The following is a 17697-nucleotide window of genomic DNA, read 5'->3' on the forward strand; positions in this document are numbered from 1 at the left end:
AAGCCCACTTGGGGTGAGTGAGTGAGTGAAGTAACTTTATTTCGGTCCAGAGAAGACGCAGGGGAGACCCCGCGCCACCCGGCTAGTCCCACGTAGGGACCGCCAAGCCGAGCTTGATGGCCCGGTCGCGGGCACTCTGGACGGCCAGAGTTTGGTCGTTGAGTTCGGGGCGGCCCAAGAGCGCAGCCCACCTATCCTCGCTGAAGGAGGAGCCGATGGCTTCACACTCCCACAACACATGGTCCAATGTTGCCCTTAGTCCACAGGCAGGTCAGTCCGCACTGGGATATCTTTCAGGGTATATGGCATGAAGAACCGCAAGGTTAGGATATGCACGGGCTTGTAAAATTCGAAGGGTAACCGCCGGCGCCCTGCATAAGGCGGGGTGCGGGAGGGGGAATACCCGTCTTGACAGATAGTAGTGTGTGGTGATTTCATTAAACATGAGCAATGGTTCCTCGCGCGGCCTCGTGCGCGCCCTCGTTAGGGTTAGAGGGAGAACCCTCAATCGACCACAAGTGAGCGGGGAACCAAATGAGAGAATGCGGAGAGATACTTCTGACGCTTTGGAGAATGCGGAGGGCCTGGGGGGAGACCATACCGGTTTGGTAGGCCTTAATGACTGCCTTGGGATCACTATATATTTCCTCTCTGCGACCATCGAGCACAACCAGCGCGATTGCAACCTGTTCGGCTACCACGGGCCTCGAAGTGCGTACCGTAGTGCAGCAAGTGAGCCTTGAATTGGAGTCCACGATGGAGACGGCGAATGCCTCTTGTTGGACATATGCCGCGGCATCCACGAAGCTTGCCTCAATGTGGTTATTGCGGACATGCTCGAGTAGAGCTGTACCCCTGGCCCGACGTCTGCCGACGTTGTTTGCGGGGTGCATATTGCGGGGAAGGGGCGCGATGTGCAGTTGCGACCTGATGTCGCTGGGAATCCGCACGGCGTCGGGGCACTGGTCGACAGGATTGAGGCCCATCTCGTCGAGTATCTTGCGGCCCATCGGGGTGCCGGATAGCCTGAGCAGCTGTGAGTGCTCTTGTGCCTCGATAATTTCTTCGAGCGTGTTGTGGACTACGAGCTTCAATAGGTTTTCGGTGTGGGTGCTTGCAGGTAAGCCGAGGGCGAGCTTAAAGACCTTTCTGATGAGTGAATTGAGCTTGTTCCTCTCTGCAACATGCCAATTATGCATGACCGCCGAGTATGAAAGGTGGCAGAGAACAAAAGCATGTATAATGCGGATGAGATTGTCTTCCTTGTTTCCCCGGTGCCTGTTGGCGATCCTCCGAATGAGGCCGAGAGCACTCTCCGTCTTGGCGGTGATCTTTCTGAATGCGGTTCCATTGGCACCGTTAAGACTCGATATACATCCCCAATATTTGGAGCGAGTCCACTCTGGGCACCGGGGACCAGTAACCAGTGAAAAGCCGTATATCGCTTTCGGACGCCGGTTTCCAATCACAATGGCCGCCGCCTCTGGGTCTTTTCTTGTAGAGAAGTAGCTCAGATTTCGATGGAGAACATCTGATCCCAGTGGGCCGGAGGAAGCACTCGGTCGCATCGATGGCGCTCTGCATTGCGGCTTCAACTTGGCCGTCGCTCCCGCCGACGTACCAGATGGTGATGTCATGTGCGTAGATGGTATGGTTGATTCCTTGAATCTTCGCGAGCTCCTTAGAAATCCCGATCATTGCCATGTTAAATAATGTTGGCTAGATGACTGAGCCCTGAGGCGTGCCGCGTGAACCGAGGGTGATCTCTTGCGAGAGGTATCCTTCGATCTTGAGCTTGGCAGTTCTCTGGCTAAGGAAGGATGGGACGAAGTCGTAGGCCCTCTTCCCGAGCCCGAGGCCGGCGATAGACTGGAGAATGAATTCGTGTGAGATATTGTCGAATGCCTTCTGCAGGTCTAATCCAAGGATGGCTCTGGTATCTCCCGTGCTCCTGTCGATGATCTGATGCTTTATCAGCTTCATGGCGTCCTGTGTCGAGAGGCCGGCTCTGAAACCAATGATATTGTGGGTGTACATGTCATTGGCCTCGATGCGCACCTTGAGCCGGTTGAGGAGGGCATGCTCTGCAACCTTACCGACACACTTGGGCTATTTTATTTCGTACGAGCGAAGGAGTGACCGACCGTGATTGTATGTCTATGCTCCTTCGCTCGTACGAAATAAACCGAGTGGACGTAGATACGCGAGGCACCATTATTGCTTCTCGAAATTCTTCGTGTTTTATTTCGGCCTCTGATAAGGCACAGCAAGGTCTGGAAGAGCGTTGCCGGTAAAATGTTAAGGAGAGGGAGATTAATTCATAGAGAGGGGCACGGAGGTCGCTGCGATCGAGCCACCTTACCCTGGTCGGCTACTGCACTTTGCTGGAGGAGTTACGCAAATAGGACGAATGAATGATGACGTTGTGCACTGTTACGCGTGCCAAATTACAGTAACAAACAAACGGCGAGCACAGCGAATGTGCACCCGTGGTAGTTTTCCGTTGAGCTACGCGACGGCCTTCTTTAAGCCGTGACTGGAGATCAAGGCTGCTGCGCAAGAAATGCAGGAAGCTCTTATTGCCTGGCTTGTGCAACGGCATTTGATTATTCAACGTAACTCGTGCAAACTGAGGCGCTCGAATCTCAGATCGGGCGAGTAGGGTCGTCCCTAGCAGCGCAGACTGCAACGCAATCCAGGCACATCTGTGAATGATGATGATGAAGAAAAAATTTATTTATCCCTCATTAAAGCGTGTCTCTTACAGATTTCATCATTCACAGTTGCAGAAAATCAATACAGCAACTTTGAATGATGAAATCTGTAAGAGACACCGAATGGGGCAAGCTCATGTCGTTGCATCTGAACGTATAATCGATTTGTGGCACTGTCTTGGCATATAAGTTTCTGAAACGCTGCGCTTGACCCTTTGCAGTAGCGTGAAAAGGGATGGTTGTTCGGGGTGTTTATCGTGCAAACGTCCGAAACAGACACTTAAACATTCCGGAAAATATTTACCATTCCCCACTTTTCGCCGGCCAAACAACTTTATTGTATCGTCTTTACCCAGCGATCTGCCACGTGGTACATCTTTCCACCAACATGGTGTCTCTTTCCGTCTCGTGTTTAGGTTTGGGGATAATTGGAACTTAAACAAGCAGTCAATTTTGTTGCATCATTAACATTTTGTCGTTTGAGATACCTTCCCGTAAGACGTCTTCTTAACCGCCGGTCAGTTACCAATTAGGTGATATGCGTGCGCGCGGACGCGATCTTCTTGAAGGGCGAAGTCGCGCTGCGCGTGCTGCACACGCCGGTCAAGCGAGGCCCGCTTTGGACGAAAGCCGCACCACACGCGACGTAGACTTGCGCGCAGCGCACCGCTTGCACGCAAAGTGTACTTGGAGCGGAGCGCGCACGTAGAGGTTGAGCGCGGCGCTGTTCCGTCCTCGCCCACGTGCCTAGTGGGCGAGGGACAAAACCGTGCTGCTTGCTATACAGACAGCATGTGTGGTGCAGCTACCGCCAAGTGAGTGCGCCATTTCTGCACCGATCGATGTCCTTGGCAGGTTCCCGTCGCTACGAAATCGACCCGCGTCGTTTGTGATGCTGCGGTTACGACGTGTGAGGGGGGGGGGGGGGGGGGGGCTGTACCCGTCTGGCACAGCCCACCGCTCGTGGAGGACGACCGGGACGCGGGGGCAAACCCCTGTACTGGCTGCTACGGCAGGCGCTCTTTCGTTCCACAGTGCTGTTGAATACGGGCGTCAACTGTTTGGGACATCGAAACGAAAGTCGAGAGAAATTAACCGGGCAGACCCTGCAGTGCGAAAGAAGGTTCTTCACAGCTCACCAAACACTGACTGCTTGTGTTTTACGCATATAAACCTCCTACAGTGGCATTATAATACCTCCATACAAATGCACGCAATATATCGAGTGTTCTTTCGTTTACCAAAGCGGCCTTCAAAATTGGATAGCCACGCTTGAAAAGCACAAATTTAGATATGAGAAGCAATTAATTAGTTAGAGCTTCATGTCTGAATAGCAGTCGCCGCACCTAAAATGGCGCTTTCGGCATGATGCAGTCAGGTTGTCGCCAGTAGCAACGCGTGCATGGGGATTACGATAAGGAAAGCAACACGGGTTCGCGTGGTGCCGACGGCGAGCGGGGATGATGCACAAAACAGACCCAGTGCACGTTTTATAAGCATCTGGCCAGGAGCTGTTGTTGTTACGAGGTTCAGTGCCCAGACCAGGTCACCTGTTCTTCAACCTTACATGAATGCCAGATAATATGACGAACAGCATTCAGTAGTCCTAATTACGAGCGGCTGCAGCGGTGTTTTTGTCACAGGCTAGGCTTGAAGTAGCTTGAGCGCAGTACACCAGCACATCCCAATGGAAATATCATAACCAGACATTTGAAATATCTGAAAAGCTTGATATAGATGTGATGAGATGTGAAGCACAGCGGTTGCTCGTTCGTTACTGTGCTGTTTGGCCAGCCTGCCAGCAAGGGCAACTGCATTCACTCGACTACGGGACTATAGTGACCAGCCCCTGTTGAAGAAAACGCTTACTTGTAAAAATCGAAAATTGCTTGTTGATCTAGTTATTATCTGGATTCTAATTGAGGGTCAGCGCGCCATTATGCGGGCAACATCGCACTCCAGATCGTTTTTTTTTATATAGAAGCGATACCGGTTGTCGGTATTGTAGCATCTCTTCCTAGGTACTCCTTGCCAACTTTTGTGCGAGTAACATTGTCCCTTCTTTAAATGCTACGGCGGTACTTCATCAACACATTAGCAGAAAAATACAGTCGAATAAATTAAGTACCATTGAGAGTCCCATACCCGAAATGAGCCACAGAGTATCGCACATGGACGCAAGACTGCAAAGGCAAGCGCTATGTACAACCTGATCAGTTGTGGTCATACATTTACTGCAGTGTTGTTAAATGGACGTATTCCAATACAGCAATAATCAGCGTTTATCTTTGCCATTACTTGTGCCTCCGCACCATTGCCTCTTACGTGCTGTTTTCTTAATCACTGCAATATAGACCAACCAGTCAAACCTTTGTTCATTTCTGCTGGGCAGGAATTAACAAGCGGTGCATTGAGATTTCGCGCTGTTCTCTAACCTGGAGTATTTGCGTTTCCAAACGAATCATGAGCGTGTCTATTCTCATGCGCAGGGCCTAACGCGGCACCTGGTGTTCGCTATAGCGGCGGCGGCTTTGGGCTCTGCCTTTCAACATGGCTACAACACGGGCGTGGTCAACGCTCCGCAGAAGCTGGTTGAGGACTTCATCGAAGACACGTACAAGCATCGCTTTGAAGAGGATCCCGGCGAGGGTACAGTCAAGTTCATCTTCAGCATCTTCGTGGCCATCTTCTGCGTCGGAGGCATGATGGGCGGCCTGCTCACTGCCTTCGTCGCCGAGCGCTTCGGCCGCAGAGGAGGCCTGCTCCTCAACAACATCAGCGTCTTGCTCGCTTCCATACTCATGGGGGCGTCTAAGGTGAGCTCACCCAGGTGTTCCCCGAACACAGCTTTCGCTGCTGTCGCGCGGACTGTCTCAGTTATCGTTTAACTATGCCGTGGTCGAAGTTATGAAAAGCCTCGTTTGGCTCACTGTGTTGGCGGAAGCGAGTTAATCACCATGAGGATAGCTATAGGGGCTTGTTGGTACGACATATCTTATTTTGTTGTAGCGCAAGCTTAACAAGGACAACAGAAAGGTAGATCTCACACGCTACAACAAAATAAGATAATCACCATTGATTGACTTGCTGGCAAAGACGTAATGCTGTGTGCTAAGCGTGCCGTCTTAGTGACAGCGTCTGACCATAAAAATTTAATTGGCGATTGATTTCTGTGATAGTTTTTACCAGTCTGATACCAGTGTCAGCAATACAGCGCAGTGTTGTTGCACCGGTGTAAGTGTTGGTAAACCAAACATTCTGATTGAATTTCTCTGTTTAATTTATTGTATGTGTAGTCAAAATCTGAGAGTGCACACAGATTATATTAAGTGAGCTTGTCTGCCACACTGTTTTGTTTGCGCCAGAGAGAGATAGGTAGAGATAGAGAGTAATACCGAGGAAAAGAGAGGGAGATTAGCCTGTGTAAGGATAGGCTGGCTACTTTACTCTGGCGCAAAGACTAGGAATCGAAAGGAAGGATAAGATATAAAAGCAGATATGCGCGAATCTGCGAGGACAGCTCTTGAAGCCTGTCAGATATAGTCCACATGTCCTCAAGGAACGCAACAACTCATTTAAGCTTTCTGTGCTAATGACGCCCTAGACCATTGACCCACGATTATTTCGCCAAAGAAGCGATTCCCCAGCCTGGCTGTTGCCGTCACAGACCTCACACGCTGTGCTTTCGTCTCTCCATGCGAAATAAATATGCACTGGTGCATTCCACGCCAACTTTTCGGGAGCACGGAAGTTTTTCTTGAGGTCGTGTTATTCCGTTTGGAAAGTAGGCTGCAGATGCAGATCCCAAGCTCCATAATCGGGTGTCGGTGTACTCGGTCGATTTCTTCGGCACCAGTGTGAGCGCGCGTGCCAACGAACGTAGTGTGTTAGCGGCACGAAGTCGCATGTAGTGCAGTGTGCGCAGCAGAACATACACATAAATGTTACTGCTCTATCTAAGGACGTACAGATGATATCGTCAAAAGGTAATTGGTTGTTTAATGTGAGTGCAAAGTGCACTTATATTACGAAACACGGCAGCGTATCCATAGAAGTGACCGCATAAGTAAGCGCCATAGTATCGTGTTGTAACCAACGTGCTTGTTTTGTTCTTTTTCCATGCCGTAGTCTGCCCGCTCGTACGAGATGCTAATCCTGGGCCGGTTCTTCGTGGGCTTTAGTTCGGGCCTGAACGCGGGCCTGGCACCCATGTACCTAACGGAAATCTCGCCATTGCACCTTCGCGGTGCTGTGGGCACCATCTACCAGCTGGTGGTGACCATCTCTATCCTGGCCAGTCAGATACTGGGTCTGCCCTCGGCGCTGGGCACAGCAGACAGGTGGCCCGCGCTGTTTGCCATCACCATTGTGCCCAGCGTGTTTATGCTGGCCACGCTGCCGCTCTGTCCTGAGTCGCCCAAGTACATTCTCATCAACCAGGGCCGAGATGTGGCCGCCCAACAGGCGCTCACCTGGCTACGGGGCACTATCGAGGTGCACGATGAGATGGATGAGATGCGTGCCGAGTTCGAAGCTATCAAGATGGTCTCCAGGGTAAGTTGTTGCCGCAGTTTCGCAAGATTTATTTCCCTCTTCGTACTCGCTCTCAGAGCGACAGGCATTTCGCATACTGTCACGCGCCCATCTTCTTCAGCGCTTATCCTCCGTTCTGCACACGATTAGCCTTAGCAGGCGATCACAGAGATGAGATGGCGTCGCCTGACGCATTCAGTCGGCATAATTTCAAACGCCAACAGGAAGTGCAAACTAGAACACTTACTTTGTGTAAGGACGTCAGAGTGCAATGTGCAATCGCTGCGTAATATGTGCAATTTGTTTTTTTAGACAATGTGCAGTACAAAGGGTGTTCCAGAGTACGTCAGGATAGCCCACGATACCTTTACCATCGGGCTTTGGACCACCTGCATTTGTCTTTTCACTGCATGCCGGCCTTGAATTACCCGTCATAGCACTGTCGCAAAATGGTTAGAAGGGGCACGACTCATTGCGTTACTAGCAGACGTTCATCACCACCTGACATGCGCCATTTGGTATGGGTGTGTGACACATTGGCCAAGCTTTGATGTAACACGCCCCAAGATATTCGAGACTAAAACTGTTGACAGTATCATAGCAAGGCACCTTCTCACGAACGCCCGCCTGACTACACAACCGTCATCTGAACTTCCTTGAGGTATGCGTGTTCGGAACCGTTGTGGAAGCCCGCATTAAACTACACTCCAACATCTCCGAGTTCTTTCAGTGGTCATCTCTCTTAACGCTCTGTTTTATTTTTCTTCCTTTTCGCGCTTCGACATCAGCCTGGACTCTGCTCTGGTACCTCAGCGCCGTCGTTATCGCTGGAATAGGCCAATCGGCGTGACTAATAATTGGAATAGAAAATGGAATGGAACTTGGCAAAACACGGGCCCAGTTGTCGCTGTTACTGAGGTCCTTCCTCGATCCTCTCCTTTTAGTTTACAGTAAACATGAGTACACGTTGTGTTTATCACCATCAGTAGTACGATAATGGCTGGATGATTTATTCTTATCTGCTGTGTCGTTTTGTTTTGCTTCTTTATTTTGCGCAGGTCACCCTGTATGAGATGATGCACAACATGACGCTACGGATCCCTCTTCTTATCTCTGTAATGGTTATGCTGTCCCAGCAGCTATCGGGTATCAACGCGGCCATTTTCTTTTCTACCGACATCTTCCGGTCGGCAGGCCTCAGCCCGGAAGTGGCGATGCAGGCCACGCTGGGCATGGGTGCCGTTAATGTGCTCATGACCATCGTTTCGCTGGTGCTGATTGAACGGGCGGGCCGCCGCACCTTACATCTGGTCGGCCTCGGCGGCATGGCTATCATCACGGTCATTCTAACGATCTGCCTGGCACTGAGCGAAAGCGTGCCGTGGCTGTCGTACGTGAGCATTGTGGCCGTCATCGGGTTCGTGGTCATGTTTGCCACGGGTCCTGGCTCCATCCCCTGGTTCCTGGTGGGCGAGCTCTTCGGACAGGGCGCGCGGCCGCTCGCCACTAGTATCGCCGTGGCTGTCAACTGGAGCGCAAACTTCCTTGTGGGCCTCGCCTTTCTACCATTAACGGTGAGCACTCGTTGCGAGGCTTCTAGGAAAACCTCAAACAATCAAACTCAATCTGCAGCCTTCCAACTACAGCCTCACATAGTCGAGCATTAAGTTTGTATAAATCAAACTCATCTGCTCACTCACTCACTCACTCACTCACTCACTCACTCACTCACTCACTCACTCACTCACTCACTCACTCACTCACTCACTCACTCACTCACTCACTCACTCACTCACTCACTCAGTCACTCAGTCACTCAGTCACTCACTCAGTCACTCACTCAGTCACTCAGTCACTCAGTCACTCACTCAGTCACTCACTCAGTCACTCACTCAGTCACTCACTAAATCAATCAATCAAAATAATTCTGCAACACTGTTGGAGCCGGGAATTCTGGTCGTCGTTCAGGGCTGTACTCTTTGAAGAGATTTGGCTCCGGGTACAACTCACGTGCCAGTTATTGTCCTCTTCACAATTTGACTTGACGACTCAGACGGTACTTATGAAATTGAAGATTTCTTAAATATTTATTTGTAAAACATTTTCGATGCTGTGGATTGCAGGTATATATTTGTTCTATTTCATACAAGCGCAATTCAACGTTGTTTTTTATTATTGATCTTGATGCATGATGCCCATGGTGATATTGTGTGGAAATGCGGAACCTCCCGCCGCTCTTCAATCTTGTTGAAAAAGGACTCTGTGTGCCGAAAAAGGAGCAGCTCTGCTATATATAGCGCTGCTTTTTTTGGTGCCCTGTCGCAGACTATCCAGGAAGTGCTATGTCTGTTTTGTTCTATAGCAAAACGACAGATAAGTGCGTGGAAGTGAACTTCTCAATTGTTGCATGAATTCATTTCACCTCGCATCGTCATTTAATTGATTTATCAGTTCGTCATTATGGAATGACCGATGATGTAATGCCTGCATTTCTGGTATCTTTAAATACAAGTGAACCTAACAATAATTACAACGTGTAAAACAGCTTTTCAAGCCGACTGTACTAGCTTTCCCTGTTACATGGGAAATTGAACTGCATTGATGAGTTACAACTTATTAACAGATATGTCTATAACGTTTCGCTACTGTAGAAAAGTGCTTCTCACTGTCTCTTTTGCTTATATGTAGTTGTTCTCTTTAGTCATAAGAAAAATAAACCTTGCGAAAGTGCAGTGACTGCGCATTGCATTAGGTGGGGAGATGAAATTAAGAAATTCGCAGGCGCTAGTTGGAATCGGTTGGCACAGGACAGGGGTAATTAGAGATCGCAGGGAGAGAGAGGCCTTCGTCCAGCAGTAGACATAAAGTAGGCTGATGATGATGATGACTGTAGAGCAGTAGCTAAATTGCTCATTAAGTGAATATTGTAGTGGACGAAACACGCGTCACCTTCAGCACAAATATTACTCCGTGAGCATTCGCACTTACGTGGTCGTATCTACGTTAAACTGTGATATGAACTGCAAAGAAAGGAAGTTCAACAAGATCTGTTCTTCAACCAGTGCTTCTCACTGTCTCTTTTGCTTATATTTAGTTGCTCGCTTAATGTAATAAGAAAAATAAACCTTGCGAAAGTGCAGTGACTGCGCATTGCAGTCGAGTTCGCAGAAAGACATAGCCGGGAGATAAACCAATGAATTCGACAAATGATACTCAGAATCGCTGCTTCTTGTAGTCAAAAGTTTGACGATGGTATCATGATTGAAGTCTTAATTGGTTACTGGCCAAATCGAAAATCTTAAACTGAGACATTCTCAACCAACGAAGGCCAGGAATCCAATGCGTGAATCGAAACACTTGAGTTCTATTTCAGTTTCGGGAAAACGAAGTGATGGCAAAAGAAAACAATGTTACAACCCACTCAACTGGCTGTGTCCCCTTGAGAACTGCTTCTTGGCAAGTGGCTGGAGCTTCATGTGCAACTGAAATTTCGTTTTGGAATTTTTTTTTTACTTAGAACCGTAGAACGTCGTGTAAGAGCATTGCCACAAAAAATGACAAAAATGTTGTGGCGCCACAAGCAATGACCTCGCTGCGCGTGTGTTCTTCTCTTGCAGAGCGTGCTCCACCACTTCACGTTCCTCATATTCACGGCGTTGCTGGTGTTCTTCTGGATCTTCACCTACTACATGGTGCCCGAGACGAAGAACAAGAGCGTGGAAGAGATCGCCGCGCTGTTCCGCCAGCGGGCCTACCACTGAGCTGCGGGTGGCTCCCCCTTGCGCAATAGCGGCCGACAGATGCGCGGTCAGAGGCACCACGAGAGGACCGCCGCAGTCGGACGCCACCGGCTTACTGCGGCCCGGCCCATCCCCACCCACCCGTAGGGCATACCGCGGCACCACCACCGAGCTCAGCCCCAGGCATCATCAGGCCGTCATCGCCCGCTGGCAGCAAATAAGGGCGCCACCACACACACAGTGCTTCTGGAACTCTCAGCGAAATAGTTTTACCTCCTATAGCGGTCTTACCCGTCAGCTCTTCAGACCCGTGTGTACGGCTTGACTGCAGACGGGTTCGAAGCCCCGTTGATATCCTGTGTCGTCGTGTTGTCTTCGGCTCCTGTGTGTCTCTGTCGGTTTTCGGAGAGTGCGTGCGGCCTCCACAGTCGCTGGAAGTCTGTGGAAGCGCGTGTCGTTTAAACCTGGTGCAGGCTCGTAATAGGCCGCGTGGCATATCGTCCGGAGTTCTTAGAATTTCCCACCCACTCCTCGCAACCCAACCCCAATCTGGTCGGTTTACCTCTGCACGTCCGCCCTGAGCTTTTTTAAGCGATCAAAGGCGTCTACCACAACCAGTGGCAACTCGGGGCGGACGTTTCGGCCCACACGGCTCGCAAATGACGTGCACTGTGTGAGCGAATGATGATATATAGGCGACTTCCATCGATTTTGGTCAGATAACAGAGTGGTCCGATGACATGCACTTGTGATAATACTTGGACGACCTGCGACCGATGCTACTTACTCACTGTATGCAGCAGCAGCAGTCTGTGCGTGAGAGGGAACCGCCTTGGCTGCACCCGTCTGCGGTCTTCCTCCTGTACAAAACGTTGCCCAATAGAGCGGTACAGTAATAGAAACCCTCCCCGCGTAGGCTCAGTCACATCCTCCGACTGTATGTTGCGTGTCTCCTCAGCGCGAGCAAAGTGGCATCTGCGCTCCCTGCCGGCCTCCTTCAATGCTGCGCGTAGTCGAGGGTGACCCCGGGGTTCGTGCGTGTGCCAATCATCTCTAGCACAACAAGCTGCTACACCGACGATAGTGGTCGCAAGGAACCCACAGCACTTCCGAGCCTATAAACCAAGAAGCAGCTGGCTGTTCAGTTACACAGGGCAGTGGAACAGCAAGTTGGTTCGAATGTGTGTGGCGGTGGGTCGAGTCCGCCCGCGCGTTTTATTCTAATTTTAGTGATACAACACACGTATTCATCTCTTTCTAAGCGGAATTCGCAACTGATTATTTATTTTATTGTCTTGCAGTGTGTTGCGCCCTATAACTTGAAGGCTTGCGATGCTGAGGACCCGAGAATATGCATGGAATGCAAATTCTGGGACCCGTGGCTGCTTCTGTGATGTGTAGTTAATGTGCCCACCGACCCTGTCGCGTCGATCTTGCCATGGAGTTTTATGCGTACATTGGAAGAGGAAAATGTGGTGCTTGAGTCTGCAGGAGTCGGCAGTGTGGTGGTTCAACCAACATGGGAATGAGTGGTAGTTCGTGAATTTTTGTTGTGCTGCATCAGGCGGGTATTGAACGCCCTCATGCATTGTGTCTTCTCGTGATAGTCTTTTCAAGACTTTGTCATCTCGAATTTTTCGAGGGCAGTGGTTAAACTGAGTGGCTATCATTCGCCATCTTTCGAAGTATTGTACAGAATAAATCACTTAAAATACATATTAAAATAAGTTACTTTTTTGGGGAGCAAAGATACCTGACGTGATAACATTATAAAGTGTTCCCTTCAATGCTCTCTACCGCTCACGAGGTACCGATTGCCCGAACTCTTTTTCCACACCGAGCACTTCTTAAACAACTTGACGGCACCTCCTTTGCTTTCGCTGTCATTCAAATCAGTCAAGCAGCCTGATAGCTTCCGTTGTCAAATGATCGATATCTGCGAGGCATGAAGCCATTGCAATTTTCGCCGTACCGTCCATACACTCGCCATGTGCAAAGCTTTTATGTAGAAGGCAGGGCGATGGTACTTTGCGAATTACTTGGTGCCGCCTATTCTCTTTTTGAACAGGTCTGCCTCTTTCCTGTATGCGTTTCACGGTCCATCGATACATGGAGAACAGCTGTCATATACACATATTTCCTTGATGGTTGAGCTTTTACGGCGCCACGCTGCCTTGTAACTTTTGCATGAAACTCTATGGCCCACGTGTATTGGGCCGGTGGCCCCGGGGTCACCCTACACCCGCCGCCGGGCCGAATGCGATGCAGGGCGACTGCAGTTCCCGCTGGACGGTGCAGTTAGCCTGCCGGTAATCAAGCGGCAGCTATGTATTTTATCTTGACACTCTTTTAGGCGCCGCTACCTTGTACATAGAGGATGGCATTTATTTTTGTGCATATAGGGCAGCTAACAATATGAGGAGAGCTTAGCAGCAGAGGTGTCCCTCCGCGGAGGCCACAGTGCGTGTTCCACAGGAGTGACCACTATAGTTGTACATACTTTGCGGTAATAAACAGATTGTGCACTGTCTCGAAACCCATTTGTTTCACTTCGCGCGAGAATTTGCACGCAGCCCTTATCACGGGATCGTGATGATGTCATTCATAATAAGGTGCTTTTTTATTATTCAGCTTCTTAAGTAACGTTGTCCTACGAATCGAATCATTCATGAAGTACGCATGGCAACTGGTCCTCCAAAAGGAGCAAGAGCTGATGTGACTACAAGTAACATACGATGAACGTAGACTGTCTAGAACGCAAATTATATAGAGGTCGCAGGATAACATGACGGCACACAGCGTTGTTTTCCTGCTAACGAAGTACTAGCGACTGTGCGAGAGTACCGCCTTACCTGAAACATTGCGTTGAGGTACGGCACTTCAATTGACCCCTTTTACCGTGGTGCACATGGTAAGTTTTTCTCTAATATAGTGATTTAAAAATTGAATGCCATCAAGTGAGGCAAACTCTCCGCCGAAGGTGAGGTATAGGATGTTATACATTTGTCAAAGGTGGCTCGTTGCAGTCCTCTGTATTCGCTGGCCGCCAACATGAACGAAAGGTGAGTTCTCCATCACGCAGATTAAAGGGTAAAATCAAGATTTTACAGCCTTTGTGCTTGCACGGCGCCACCACTGTGCGTTTGTCTGAACGGAGCAAGGAAAGCGGCTTTTTTAGTGAATGATTACTTCGGTGGCAGCGGCAATCTGAAAATCAAAGGAAATTTCCCGACGCTGCAATGCTGCATCAGTGGGACCTATGCGTGCCAACCTCAGCGTGAACAAGGTAAGGAATAACAAAGCCGTTTGGTATAATACATTAAGTTAAAGCTAACTGAAACAAAGCTTAACCAATAGAAGAGGGGTGACTGTTCAACAGGATACAAACATCAGCTGAAGTCTCAACGATGGGATCAAAGTTCAACACTGACACATTCTAAGGAAATATCGAAAAGCACGTGTTCTATATTGGATTGGATTGGGAAAACGTTTATTGAGCCTGTAGTAAAGCGCGCCGGCGCGCTTCGGACGTGGCCTACGTCGTCATTGTGGCGGGTGCTCTGCGAGGATCCGCGCTCGCCGTTGCCGGCTCGCCAGGCTCCTGCTTAGCCAGCGCCTCGATGACCTGCTGGACGGCCTGGAGTTGTTTTTCTTGGTCGTCGCTCCGCGTTGCTTCCTCGAGCTGCGGCGGTATACGTCCTGAGTTAGCTTCGCTTGGATGTTTGGAAGAATTCCATAGCATGTGCTCGAATGTGGCCGTCTCCCTGCGGCACGCTCTGCACTTGTCATCGGGGTGCGATTCTGGGTACATCCTATGCAATGGCGCCGGGCTTAGAAGTGTTCTCGTTTGTAGTTGCCTGAAAAGCACGGCCTGCGACCTGCTCGGCCTTTGCAGGGTGACAGGAGAAGTGTTCGGGCCAGGCGAAATGCCTTGGTCAGTTCGTTATAGCTGGTCATCATGTCTTTGGCGCTGAACAACAGCGGGCGGCCGTTGCCTCGGGCGCGGTCGGTTAGTCCTCGCGCTCGGGCCTGTGCCGCTTCGTTGCGATTGGCATTCTTGTTCGACGCTTGTCTTGCGTGCACCGGGAACCACTTGATTCGAGTCCTCTTGTCGCGGTCTGCCTGTCTGAGCAGGATACGTGCCCCCGATGGGGCAATTCTTCCTTTGGCGTAGTTCCTCACCGCCTGTCTGGAGTCGCTGAGGATCGTGTGGGATTCTCGGTCTACGATGGCCAGGGCGATGGCTATTTCTTCTGCTTCATCCACTTGCTTGCTTGATGTGCTGGCGGTCGCCCACACGTTGCCTCTGGAGTCGACCACCGCGATCGCGAAGCCGTTGCGGCCGGCATATTCGGCTGCATACACGTATCTGGCGCCGCGGTCTTCCGCGTGCAGGTCCGTCAGTGCTTTCGCTCTAGCGCGTCTTATACCTTCGTTGAATTCCGGGTGCATGTGCATCGGCAAGCGGTCAACCCGCACGTTCCGTCGTACGTGGTCAGGGACGGGGCATTTTGGTCCCTGCTGTTCGTGATAACCGATGCCTAGATTGCACAGGATCTTCCTGCCGGCCTTTGTTGATGACAGTCTTTCCAACTGAGCGGCTCTTTGCGCTTCGGCGATCTCGTCGAGCGTGTTGTGTATGCCCAGCTGGAGGAGACGTTTCGTGTTGGTAGTTTCGGATAGACCGATGGCTGTCTTGTAAGCCCTCCGGATCAGGATGTCTAGCTTGTTCTTTTCGCTTTTTATCCACTTGTGGAAGACTGCCACATACACTATGTGGCAGAGTACGAAGGAGTGTATAAGTCTGATGAAGTTTTCCTCCTTCATGCCTCTCTTCTTGGTGGTAACGCACTTGAGCAGTCTGGTTGCGTTGGCCGTCTTTCCCGTGATGCGGGTGACTGTGTCTCCGTTCCTGCCGAGCGCTTCGATCGTCATGCCCAGGACTCGGATCTTGCTGACCGTCGGTATTGTGTTACCATCCCTGGTGGGGATGGGAGCTCCTGCTTTACCGCGTGTTCTATAAAATATTTCACATGAACACGAAGTCATTAGAGAAAGATGTCCGCTGTACAAATCTTATAGATACAGTCGCAGAAGAATGATAATCGCGTGTTCTTACGCTTCGTTTCTTAGTATACGGTTGTCAGCAGGGGCGTAGCCAGAAATTTTGTTCGGGGGGGGGCTTCTCCTTATAGAATTTGTCGAGGGATCAAATACATAAATAATAACTGCATTCAAATTGCCAAAGATGCTGCAAACGAATTATTTAACGCTACGCACTGTCAAGACACGTAAAATAAGTATTTTTTCATGAAGGAATATACTCGTATGCCCCAAAAAGTGTGCCCGAAATAACTGATATCAATGCTTCGATGTGTTTTGTTTATTTAGTAAGTAAAGAAAATATCGTACGAACTTTAGAACTATATCAGTTCGCAACCAGCAAAGGAGTGCATGCCGCTGATACGAAAAATGTAAAGGCCGTGAAATGAAGAAGTTGAGGACAAATATTTGAATGAAACTTTGTACATATGCAATGGCCAGGAAAAAATCTCAATGACGCTGTCCTTTGTTTCAATGTATTGCACAGGAGGAGCTGTCACCGGTTGTGTATTGTGAGTAATTGCACCGAAATTATAGTCGCAACAGAGCGCACATATAGAAAGCAGGAGTTCTGCAAAAGATACGAGGGCGAGCCGAATGAAAGCGAGCCAATGCGGATATATGACAAATGCGGCACGTCCTTTAAAAGTGGTCTCCATGAGCATTGAGATATTTGTCCCACTGACTAACGAGTCGCGTGATTCCCATCTCCTAAATCATCTTGGGTTACTGCTTCAAAAAGTCTGTAACTGACTCCTTCACGTCATCGTCTGACATGAATCTGGTTCCCGTGAGCTGTTTTTTCAACTGCCCTAAGTTGTGGAAGTCGCAAAGCGACAGGTCTGGGTTGCATGGCGGATATTGCAGCGTTTCCCTCTTGAACCTTGCCAGTTTTGTGTTAACCACATCAACGACGTGGGCACGGGCATTGTCATGGAGCAAGGTAACCCCATTCGTCAATTTTCCACGTCGTTTGTTCTTGATTGCGACACGCAGCCGATCCGTCGTCTCACAATATCGGAAACGATTGATAGCCTCACCAAAGTTTAGCAAATTTGATCAGTAATGGCCCCTGGCGATCGAAAAAAAAAGTCAACAACACCTCTTCGGTGGAAATGACGGCCTTTGCTTTCTTTGGAGGTGGTGAATTCGAAAGAGAGACAGAGGAAAGGTGAAAGGCAGGGAGTTCCGGTACCAGAGGGGAAGATCCGGTTTGCTACCCTACGCTGGGGAGAGAGGGGATGGGCAGGTAAGGTGGTAACAAAGTAGAGATAAAGAAAGAAAGGAGCACAGACATAAAATCACAGTCGTTCACTGTCGCCGCATACTGTCACCGCACAGCACAGTAGCACATTTAGCACTATAAACATCTGTTCAGGCTACAGCCGCTTGTCCAATTCTGCTGCCTTTAAAAACTGCAACAGTGCCCTCGTCGCCCTCCGCTTCGGAGGCTTGTGATGGCGGCATTTGAAAATAAATTACTCTGTTAGGGGTCTTCGGTCAAAGCGCGCTATCGCGATTGCAAGCGATCGTCTCTGTAAATTGTAGCAAGGGCAGTCACAGAGAAGGTGTTGAAGAGTCTCCTCGTTACCACAGTCATCACATGA

The 17697-nt window shown here is 49.8% G+C and overlaps 1 protein-coding gene across 5 annotated transcripts in view; it reads left to right on the top strand.

Annotated features, from left to right (window-relative positions):
- Window positions 1-13523, top strand: part of LOC126520346 (solute carrier family 2, facilitated glucose transporter member 1-like) — a 92049-nt gene extending 78526 nt beyond the window's left edge. For all 5 annotated transcript variants that reach the window (XM_050169306.3, XM_050169317.2, XM_050169320.3 and 2 more), the window contains exons 2-5: window positions 5204-5530; window positions 6843-7268; window positions 8306-8821; window positions 10865-13523. In XM_050169306.3, coding sequence (XP_050025263.1) covers window positions 5204-5530; window positions 6843-7268; window positions 8306-8821; window positions 10865-11008 — 1413 coding nt within the window. In that variant the 3' untranslated portion in view covers window positions 11009-13523. The remainder of the gene's footprint in view (window positions 1-5203; window positions 5531-6842; window positions 7269-8305; window positions 8822-10864) is intronic.
- The last annotated feature ends 4174 nt before the right edge of the window (window positions 13524-17697 follow it).

This window comes from Dermacentor andersoni, chromosome 3 (genome assembly GCF_023375885.2).
Source record: "Dermacentor andersoni chromosome 3, qqDerAnde1_hic_scaffold, whole genome shotgun sequence".
NCBI classification, from domain to species: domain Eukaryota; kingdom Metazoa; phylum Arthropoda; class Arachnida; order Ixodida; family Ixodidae; genus Dermacentor; species Dermacentor andersoni.